Consider the following 12,098-nt stretch of genomic DNA (forward strand, 5'->3'; position numbering starts at 1 on the left):
TCATTAGCTACCCATATTGTATATATTAATGACATAGAAATCCAGATATAGATCAAAAATAGGCCAAAAATCGAAGTTGTCCCGGTTTTTTCGTTATATCTCAGACATTTGTGGGCCGATTTTAAATAGCAAGCGAGCCGGGAGAATTCCCGATATATTGATGTATCAATCATGTTTGTAAGTTATTTGCAGGCTACTGAAAGACGGACATGGCTATATCGAGTCCGCTATCTATAACGATCCAGAATATATATACTTTGTGGGGGTCGCAAATGAAAAATGTAGAAATTACAAATAGAATGACAAACTTATATACAGTGTTTAAAAAACTAGACTACAAGTAGCAGTAGCAACGATTACTCAATTACTACTACTACTGCTACCTTCACATTTTGGTAGCAGTAGTTGTAGTAGCACCAATAAAAGAAAAATTTAAAAGAAGCTGAGTAATTTATTTTCTATTCTACCTTAAAAAAGAAAAAGTTTTGATGTAGCAGAGTCATTAGTTTTTTATTAATTCTGCTAATTTTAAAATTAGGAGTAATAGAAGTAGCAGTTGAGGTATTAGAAGAAGTAGCAGTTGAAGTAGCAGCTAAGTAGCAGTTGATGTAGCAATAAAATAAGTCAAAAATAAAAATCTTCAGCCAAAAAAGTATATTGTGTGTTGTTGTTGTGAATGTATATTTGTGTAAGTTGGTCGTGTTGTAAACAAAAGTTCGGATTTTTTGATATACACACAGACAACACGATCCTTCTGTTAGCAACACGAACATCTGAGACGAATAAAAACGAATAATTCTTTCAAACACTCTCAAAACAAAAACAACACACAGTGTTTAATTCTGTCAATTTTGGTGTTATGACTGAAGATTTTCTTTTTTGACTACTTTTATTGCTACCTTAACTGCTGCATCAACTGCTGCATCAACTGCTACTTAACTGCTACCTTATTTCTAAATAATAAAAATTAAAACTCGATATAGTGCAGTAACAATGATTTGTATTTTTATGCTACTACTCCATTTACAATTCATGTTTTATTACTACTGCTCTGTTAATAGTTTTATATTTTGAAGGTAGCAGTAGTTTTAAAAAAACAAGAAAACGAAAAAAGACAAATGCTACTGCTACCGCTACATACACTTTTTTGAAGCAGTAGTTGTAGCTATATTGTATTTGTTAGTTATCGTAGCTTTTTAAACACTGCTTGATAAAGACGATTTTCGATTGAAGAAACCAAACTTTTATTACCCCTTCTAAAATTTTGTAGCCACAACTGTAAAATTCGGTTACTAAGGTAGAATAATTCGATTGGCAACAAATCGAATTGATATCACGGCATGATAACTGAGAGCATTATGTCTTAATTTAATAATATTGATGAGGACGACATATGATTTATCTCTCTCAATTTCGGTGATGCCGACGACATGTGAGATACGAGGGAGTTTCGGTGATCACAATTGTCCCCCTAGATTGTGTGATTTAACAACTTTTAATTTATTTTTCATTGATTATTTGAAGCTAAATGGCTATGCCAACAAGACCACTATCACGGATTTTGTGCTGGATGCATCGACAATGAGGCAAATCAAGCAGTTACTGGTGCAGAATATCGCGACATGATAACTGAGTGCTATTTGTCTAAATTGAATAATATTGTTGTGGAAGACATGTGGTTTCTCTCTAGTTTTCGATGATCAATTTAGACAGCGGTTTCTGTCTAAATTAGATCATCTTGATACAGTCGACAATTGGTTTCTCTCTCATTTCGTGATCCAGATCGTCCCCTAGATCGTGTGATTTAAAATCATTCGATTTATATTTATGTGATAATTTGAGGTCAAAGGGTTATGTTATCAAGCCCACAACCTTGGATTTATGATTAGATACACCATTGGGCCATACTTCTTTGAAAACAAGGTTAGTCAGCCAGGGAAAGTTACCAGAGCACATGATCACGACATGATCACTAAGTGCTTTCTTTTTAAACTACAAAATAATGATGTGGAAAACGTGTGGGTTTCTCTCTCATTTTGGTTATCAGAATTGGCCCCCATATCGTTTGATTTAACACCATTTCCACAACTGCCACATATTTTCAGATGAATGTTGCGGGTGATCTTTATAGAGGCATGATAACTGAGTGCTTTCTGTCTAAATTGAATAATATTGATGTGGAAGACATGTGGTTTCTCTCTCGTTTTCGATGATCAATTTAGACAGCGGTTTCTGTCTAAAGTTTATGATATTTATACAGACAAGTGGTTTCTCTCTGGTTTCGTGATCAGAATAGGTCCCCGTGATCGCGTGATTTAAAACCATTCGATTTTTATTTATGTGACTATTTAAAGTCAAAGGGTTATGTTATCAAGCCCACAACCTTGGATTTACATCATTGGACCATACTTCTTCGAAAATGAGGCTAGACAATCAGAGAAAGTTACCAGAGCTCATGATCACGACATGATCACTAAGTGCTTTCCTTCTAAACTACAAAATATTGATGTGGAAAAGGTGTGGTTATCAGAATTGGCCCCCATATCGTTTGATTTAAAACCATTACCACGGATTTTGAGATGGAGGCATCATTGGACATTACTTCTTCGGAAATGAGGCTGGTCAAGCAGTGACTGTTGCTGGTGATCTAATATAGAGACATGATAACTGAGTGCTATCTGTCTAAATTGGTTGATATAGATGCGAAGGACATTCAGGGGGAAATTCAAGGCTGCATCAACGACATATTTATGTAAAATTGCGTATTTGCCAGCTAAGCCTTTTTTATAATTTATGGTTCAATAAACAAATATTAATCGTAATAAAAAGAATGTAAGAAAATATCACTGTTTATTGTTTTTGTTTTGTTTAAGCTTTGATATTTTTACAAATAAATCTGAGTGTCTGTAATTCTCATTCAGTCTATATGTAGTTTTGTTTGTATAATATCTTTAGCTTATCTAAAGCCTTTTGAGAAAAGGTTTCCTGATGATCTGGCCTAAGCAAATTGGATATTTAGTGCAGAAAAACGAAATCTTACTAAAAAGAGAAAAAGCACCATGTTTTACATTTAATTCAAAACTTGACTATCTTTTGGGACAAATAAAATTTTGTTAGAAGAAAAATTAAATTCTTAAAAGAAACAAACATTAAAAATTTCCATTTTAAATCTGATGTCTGAATTTAACTTTTATTTTAAAATAAGAAAATTAAGATCTTTATAAATTGTTTATGGTTCTGAATTAGTTTTCATTCTGCTGGCTATTATGCTATTTTCAAACCCCTAACTGTTTTCACAATAGTTAAAGTTATACGGGACGTTGCAGCCACATTTTCTTTGGTTTGTTGGAAAATTAAAACTAAATAATAAAAATAGAAAGTAACAAAGATTATTAATTACTTAATGAAATAAATATTTACAAAAAGAAATTACTTTTTCACATTTTATAAGCAGTTGCATGAAATGGGCATATTTGGTAATTTCTATAAGAAAACATGCAGCCAAAGAAAACTCGTTAAAACTTTTACCAAAAATGTCAATCAATAAAAACATCAATCAAAACTAACCAAATAAAGTAAATAATAAAGATCATAACTTGATAATAAAAATAGAGAGTGAAATTTAAAAAAAAAATAATAATAATTACAAGCTTCAAATTTTATTGCAGTTAGTGTCCAATTATTGCTATAATTTTGTTGTAAACAAACTGTATCTGGTTTTAAAAATATTTGCATTATGATTTAGATATGAAATTTGAAAACTATTCACTACCAAATTAAAATATTAGTTGGGTAGTAATTTGTTTATCGTTTATCAGTTATAGATGCAAGATATTATAACGATACACTTTATTCAGGCGGGTGTAGCTGTGGTTTTTTTCATACTTGTTTTTCTTATAAAACCTCAAAGTTTCAATTGAAAGAGTTTTGAAAAGTCATCTGTTTGAAACTCAACCACAATAAAATAGAAATTTTGAAATTTAATTTACTTTGCAATTGTGACATCTTTTTAAAGATAATATGAAAGAGAAATTGAAAAAAAATACCAAAAGTAAGACAATAAATGTGGTTAACAAGCCTTTACATTGCAGCACACGTCGCACAGTGCTGCGCTTTTAGATAAAATTGACATTTAATGTGGATGAAATTGATGCAGATGATTATAATTAAGTTTTTATGCAATGAAAGTGTAAAGAATATCAATCGCTCTTAACCAATTTTCTAAAGAAAATCAATCGCTCTCTACAAGAGCGAAAAATTTTCTATTAAAAATAAATCGCTCTCAACAAGAGCGAAAAATTTTCTAAAGAAAATCAATCGCTGTCAACAAGAGCGAAAAATTTTCTATAGAAAATCAATCGCTGTCAACAAGAGCGAAAAATTTTCTATAGAAAATCAATCGCTGTCAACAAGAGCGAAAAATTTTCTATAGAAAATCAATCGCTGTCTACAAGAGCGAAAAATTTTCTAAAGAAAATCAATCGCTCTCTACAAGAGCGAAAAATTTTCTTAAGAAAATCAATCGCTCTCTACAAGAGCGAAAAATTTTCTATAGAAAATCAATCGCTCTCAACAAGAGCGAAAAATTTGCTAAAGAAAATCAATCGCTCTCTACAAGAGCGAAAAATTTGCTAAAGAAAATCAATCGCTCTCAACAAGAGCGAAAAATTTTCTACAGAAAATCAATCGCTCTCAACAAGAGCGAAAAATTTTCTACAGAAAATCAATCGCTCTCAACAAGAGCGAAAAATTTTCTACAGAAAATCAATCGCTCTCAACAAGAGCGAAAAATTTTCTACAGAAAATCAATCGCTCTCAACAAGAGCGAAAAATTTTCTACAGAAAATCAATCGCTCTCAACAAGAGCGAAAAATTTTCTACAGAAAATCAATCGCTCTCAACAAGAGCGAAAAATTTTCTATAGAAAATCAATCGCTCTCAACAAGATCGAAAAATTTTCTATAGAAAATCAATCGCTCTCAACAAGATCGAAAAATTTTCTATAGAAAATCAATCGCTCTCAACAAGAGCGAAAAATTTTCTATAGAAAAATCAATCGCTCTCAAGAGCGAAAAATTTTCTATAGAAAAATCAATCGCTCTCAACAAGAACGAAAAATTTTCTATAGAAAATCAATCGCTCTCAAGAGGGAAAAATTTTCTAAAGAAAATCAATCGCTCTCAACAAGAGCGAAACATTTTCTATAGAAAATCAATCGGTCTCAACAAGAGCGAAACATTTTCTATAGAAAATCAATCGGTCTCAACAAGAGCGAAACATTTTCTATAGAAAATCAATCGGTCTCAACAAGAGCAAAAATTTTCTATAGAAAATCAATCGGTCTCAACAAGAGCGAAAAATTTTCTACAGAAAATCAATCGGTCTCAACAAGAGCGAAAAATTTTCTATAGAAAATCAATCGGTCTCAACAAGAGCGAAAAATTTTCTATAGAAAATCAATCGCTCTCAACAAGAGCGAAAAATGTTCTATAGAAAATCAATCGCTCTCAACAAGAGCGAAAAATGTTCTATAGAAAATCAATCGCTCTCAACAAGAGCGAAAAATGTTCTATAGAAAATCAATCGCTCTCAACAAGAGCGAAAAATGTTCTATAGAAAATCAATCGCTCTCAACAAGAGCGAAAAATTTTCTATAGAAAAATCAATCGCTCTCAACAAGAGCGAAAAATTTTCTATAGAAAATCAATCGCTCTCAACAAGAGCGAAAAATTTTCTATAGAAAATCAATCGCTCTCAACAAGAGCGAAACATTCTCTATAGAAAATCAATCGCTCTCAACAAGAGCGAAACATTTTCTATAGAAAATCAATCGCTCTCAACAAGAGCGAAAAATTTTCTATAGAAAATCAATCGCTCTCTACAAGAGCGATACGTTGTTAAAAAAAAATTAATAGCTCTTAAAACTTTACTCAAATTAAAAAAAATTGTATGACATTTGCAGTCAAATTTCCTTACTTACTGGTTTTGGAATTTCGCTTTTAAACTGAAATTTAATCTGAATCAAACGATCTTTTTATTAAACTATCAATTTTGTAGTTGAGACATGCTGATATTTTGTTATAGATTTTCAAGTTATTTATTTTGATTTTCTATTTGTATATTTTACCTAAGGCATTCACTTTTTTTGAACAAAACAGTAGACTACTTGAGTTTATGTAAAACAAAAAAGTCAGATTTGTTCAATCAAACCAACCAACCAAGAAAATCATAGGTATCATAGGAATTGATTGTATTGTAAAGCACTTAAGTATGACTAAAATAACAATATGACTATTTTTTTATATGAAACTATGATTATACTCATATTACATTATTGAGCTATTAAGCGTTTTTTTGCTTAGTTTTTAGATTTAACAATAGCGTAACGTAAATAAAACTATTTATTATTGTTTGTGATTTAAAACATTTCGTATAGAAAGTAAAAGTACTAGTTTGTTTTTGGTATTTTAAGATTTTGCTTTTCATTTCACATATTTATGAGTCAATTATTTGGTATTTAGCTAGATATTTAAATTGTAATAAATTTTTAATAATACATTATAGCACAGTGGGCGAAAGAGAGGAAATGGGGCCAAACATTTCTCAAGGGAAACAAATGAGATTTAATAAAATTTATATTTTTAATAAAATTTATTTATTTTAAACTTATTTTGTTTTTTAGTTTTAGAACCTTATTTTATGTAAATCATTTTAAATTGTTTATAAATCCCAAACTGGTTTAAGATCATTAAAATTGTAACAAAAAATTTACATGTTTTTTTATTTAAATAATAATACCTGTTAATTAATGCTATTGTTCAACATTTGCGTGAGTTTGGTTTAAAATACATACATTTATGCAAAATCAATACAATTTATTTTAAGCGATTTATTTATAAATTTTCAAACACGTGTAGAAATGTAAATTATGAACTCACATCAATTTTAAAAAATACCCTAAAAGTAGGCAGTAATTTTTATTTTTAAAACAGGGTTAAATATAGATTTGTTATAAATATGTTAAATTTGATAAATTTACAATAATTTGCAGTTAAACAAAATATTTGTTATTATTTAAGCAACAATTTTATACAGCGAATTCAAAAGTTAGCTAGTTTTGTTTGCAGGGTATGAAAAATTGCTAACGGAATTCGAATAAATAGCCTTTATGTGATTAATTACAAATTATTTCCTTAAGGCGAATTTAAAATTTTCTTTAATTTTCATTGATTTATTATCAACGGCTATAAAAATACATTTTTAATTTTAATGAATTCAGAATTCCAGGAAATTTAACCTAATAATAAAAAAAACTTGATAAGGAAGAAATTTTCGTGTTGATTTAAAGTTATTCGGTTTAAATTTAGTTACGGCGAATTATGAATTTAAACAAACTTTAATGATTGCGGTAAAAATTAGTTGCGGCGAATTCAGAACTCCAGCAAATTTAACTTAATAACAAAAAAACGTGATGAGGAAGACATTTTTGTGTTTATTTAAAGTTATTGGTTACAGCGAATTACAAAATAATTTATTATTTCTAATTATAGTGTTTAAAGCTAAATTTGGTTGCGGCGAATTTAGAGATTCTAGCTATCTAAGTGATTAATAATTTATTATTATAAAGAAGTAAATTTTATGTACTTTATTTGCGAGATTGAGGTTAATTTGCGTTTCGGCGAATTCAGGTTTTAGTCAAACTTTATTGATTTATTAATGACAGCTATAGATAAGTTAAAATTAGTTATGGTGAATTCAGAATTCTAACAAATTTAAATGATTAGTAATTAAGTATTATAAAGAAGACAGTTTTAAAGCTACGGCGAATTCGGACTTTATTCAATCTTCTTTGATTTGCTATTAATTGTTACAAAACGTAAACTTGTATTCGTATTCGAACTAGTTTAGGTATAATTTAATTGCGGCGAATTCAGAATTTCATAAAATTTAAAAATATTAATATTTAATTATGACATTTTTATGCGTGTTAAGAGTTTTTTTTATTGTGTATTAAAATTCAGAATTCAGATTTACATAAACTTCTAATATAAATAATAAAAAGTTATAAGGAAGAAATTTACTGAAATCTTGAAAAAATCTGAAAAAATATACTTAGATCCGTTATTACAACTTGCCTTTAAGTTCGAAATAGTAAAAGTTAGCTTTAATGTTAGCTTCTATTGCTTAAAGTTAACTTTTACTATTAGCAACTTAAAAGCAAGTTGTAATAATGGCCCTTAGAGTCACTTGGGTAAAATTAAATAGCGGTGAATTCAGAATTGTACAAAATTTAAATTATTAATAAGCAACCGTTATAAGTTAGACATTCTTATGAGTATTTAAAGTAATTGGATGTATAATTAAATATAACAAAGGAGATGTTTTTATTTGTAACTGAGAATAAATATGGTTAAGGCGAATTCAAATTTTTGTTAAAACTGGACAAATGTTATAAAAATATTTTGAATGCCACCACTTTTTATTAAATTTGATATAATTGAGAGATTTGTTGCTTGCGGCGAAATTAGTTTCTAAATAATTATTTGTCATTTTACTAATTTTATAAATTATTACACATTTTTGGTTCATTATTATCATCATAAGCATATAATTTGTTCACGGCGAATTGAAAATTCATATTGGTTATTTTAAATTACTCAATATTAATCAGAACTTTAAAATTTTAATTAAGGCGAATTAATTTTTAACTCTGACATTATTTATACAAGCAATTTTTAAATCTAAACAAATTGTATATGAGGCGAATTTATTTCTATTATTTATATACTTTTTTAATGGCGTCAAATTGAAATATTAACTCAATTTTATACATTTCAATGTTTTTATTTTCGTAAACCCAAAATAAATTTAGATTTATTTATGTTCAAATGAATACGAGGCGAATTAATTTAATTTACAGATTTGTAATATTTTGTTGCTTAAATGATGGAAATTGTAATAAAACATGCAGAAGCCAACACAAGTGAATTCGCCTCATAACAATAAATTTATACAAGTTGGATGGAATGGCGAATTCTAGCGGATTAATTCTCAATATTGAGTGAATTATTTGATAATGTCCAAGGCGTATTAATAAGATGAGAGCAAGGCGAATTTATACAAGGTGGTGTCAGTTCTACAAAAACAACGATTGGTCTTAACAAATGGCAAAAAACCAAAATCAAAAATTAAACAAATAATTATTTAAACTTAATATAGTGTAGATAATTGAATAGTGAGGGCTTTACTTATTTATGTAAACAATAAATATTTTGTTAATAAGCTTAGAATATGTAGTTATTTAAATATAACAACAAGTTTTGACAGTTGTTAGAACCAAAAAGCGTAAAAAAATTTATCAGCTGTTTGACTGACTCCACCTTGTATAAATTCGCCTTGGGTGAGTGCATAAAATCAGTTGATTCTTAATTCGCCGTGGATGTATGTAGGTCTTCTGTCAAACTTTGTTTATGTTTACAATTGTTATTATAAATAACATTAACAATACATACTTTAATTCGCCTTGATATTGACAATTCTTCTACATTTGAACAAAAGCAAAATGCGTGTTATTTTTGCATCGATGTATTTGTTGCACTCGCCTTATTAATACGCCTTGATAATGTCAAAATTCCATATATAAATAAGTAATGAATTCGCTCGAATTTGCCAGAATTCGATAATATAACCATTTTGTATAAATTGTTTTAATTTAACACTTTTTATTGCGGCTAATTTATGTTTAGATCAGAATTTTGAGAAGGCTTATTTAATTTGTTATATAATTTTAACGGTTTTATAAATAACCTTATAATTTACATGGAGATAAATTAAATATTTACTTTTTATTATGATAAATAACATTTTTGGCTAAAATAGGTGCGGCGAACTAAATTTTTCATAATTGTTTATGGTTTAATAGGTTTCTTTTTCATAATATTGCAAAATTTACCTGTTGTGAGTCATGACGATAATGATTATTCGGCAAAACAATCTGATTTCCTGAGGGTGGACCAACTATATCCATTTTATGAGGGGGAGAGGTGAAAAAATATCAAGATTTTGTTTTCAAAACAAAATTAATCCTTGATGATGAATAATCGAAAGATAGAGAGTGAGAGCCGAGATTATCCACAAACAATGTTTTTATGATAATTTGACATGATGCAACTACCAACCAGCAATGAAATTAAAAATTTAACACTGATACAGGCACACACTCGTTTGAGGCATACAGCAAGGACCCGGTTTTTCCTATACACTCTAACAAAAACAAAGGCAATACCTAGATGGTTGGTTTTATTTTATTTTATGTTATGTTATTTTTTTCGTTTTGTTGTTTAAGGTGAGGAGATCGAGTTTAACGAAACGATCAACAGGTTTTCAGAAAATTTTAAAACAGGTATAAAAATATATATATTTTTTTTTATTTTAGATTTTGTTGGGTTTTATTTTTTTCTTAAATAAAAACTACATGTTACACCAAGGTAGACATTCTTTTTTTTGGTTTTGGTTTAAGACAATTTATGGTATAGAAAATTTTATAATTTGATTTTAAAGATAAAATTTATTTTTTGTTTATAATATTTAAATGATTTTGTTGAATTATTTGAAATATTTTTAAGTATCTTAATTTAATAAAAAATACGGCACTTGTTTTGCATAAATTTGTTTAAATTTATGCTGTATGTTTAATTAAAAATTATCACAATTATTATTTTAAGATTTCGTTTAACTACACTTTTTTGTTTAGAATTTGTATTTATTTTTTAATTTAATGACTGTTAGACATGCTGCTGAGTAAATATGATGAATTTATGGCCTTATTAACATTTTCTAGCCATTATGTGATATTTTTTTTTTTTACTATTTTTACACTATAATTTATCATTATTTTGAAAAGTTGAAAAAGCAACACGCGAGTTTTAGACGTTTAAAATTTCAAACACACTCTCAATTTTTATGCTGAATATAATAATTTTGATTAAGTGTAGTAAGATAGAGCATTTTTGTTGATTGCGTTTAAAACACAAAAGTACAGACTCCAGTGGTCTCTAAAACATTTTAAATTGTGCTGGTAGTTTTTGTTGTTGTTGTTGTTTTTGTAACAGGTAAACTCTTTATAAACATTTGCAATTAGTCCGTAAATCTTGTCCACTCGCCACGAAATCTCTTATGCTTTTGAAATGGACGCGCACATATTAGAGATTTTGTTTTTGAGTCAGAGTCAGATTTTTCATTTAGCCAGTAACCAAACCATTAAGCAGACAAACGGACAGACAGACAGGCCCAACAAAGCTAAGCATACAAACATCTATACAGAATTACCAGCCCAGGCAGCCAGCCAAACATTACAAGCAAAACAAACACAGAAAAAAAATCATGCTAAAACTATACAAAAAGAAACACACTCAAATCAACTCAACAACATAAATGCGGTTCTCTACAACATGTTTTAGAAAAGTCTACACTCTACACTCCAGCTATAACAACAGGTAAGCAAAACATAAAATAATAAACAAAACTCACACACCTAAGAAACCAGCCAATTCCAAAACCAAAATACATCCCAGCAGTTTTACAAGTAGTCAATGTATCCCTTAGCGACAGCCATTGATGGCTGACTCCAATTTATATATTTTGGGTCATTTGACACTTATGTGCTCTTTGTAGTGAAGAGAGAAGGCAATTGGTTACTTTATATATCCCAAGTAATCTAGCGTGAAGTCAATTGCCACTTAAGTGTCTCTAAGTAATCTAGAGTGTAGTCACTTTGAACGTTTATTTTGTACTGCACTTTAGAAAGTAGTTATTTTATCCACCAGAAGTAATATATTGAAGAGTAGTCGGACGAAGGTTTGTTTACAAGAAATCGGTTATTGGACTGTCTAGGAGATGTCTTTTTAACTGAATATTTCAGGTCAATTAGCTTCCCGTTTGTGTTAAAATAACTAAAGGCTCTTTCATTAAGAGCTTTCTATCTTTAAATTTAAATAAAAGAAATCGAAATTTTTTGTTCGCCATTATGTATGGAATATAACATCGTACAAATCTCCGCCGCGGCTTCGCTGGGAGACGCGCATCCGAAATTTTCCATG

The 12,098-nt window shown here is 29.0% G+C and overlaps 1 protein-coding gene across 10 annotated transcripts in view; it reads right to left on the bottom strand.

Moving 5' to 3' along the window:
- Positions 1 to 12,098, bottom strand: part of pyd (polychaetoid) — a 313,355-nt gene that overhangs the window by 80,162 nt on the left and 221,095 nt on the right. The window contains exon 1 of one of the 10 annotated variants that reach the window (XM_065505896.1): positions 9,953 to 10,304. The exons of the other annotated variants lie outside the window; for them this stretch is intronic. Coding sequence (XP_065361968.1) covers positions 9,953 to 10,027 — 75 coding nt within the window. The 5' untranslated portion in view covers positions 10,028 to 10,304. Of the gene's footprint in view, positions 1 to 9,952; positions 10,305 to 12,098 lie in introns of those variants that run through there. 10 annotated transcript variants of the gene reach the window in all.

The sequence above is a fragment of the Calliphora vicina genome, chromosome 1, assembly GCF_958450345.1.
Source record: "Calliphora vicina chromosome 1, idCalVici1.1, whole genome shotgun sequence".
NCBI lineage: Eukaryota > Metazoa > Arthropoda > Insecta > Diptera > Calliphoridae > Calliphora > Calliphora vicina.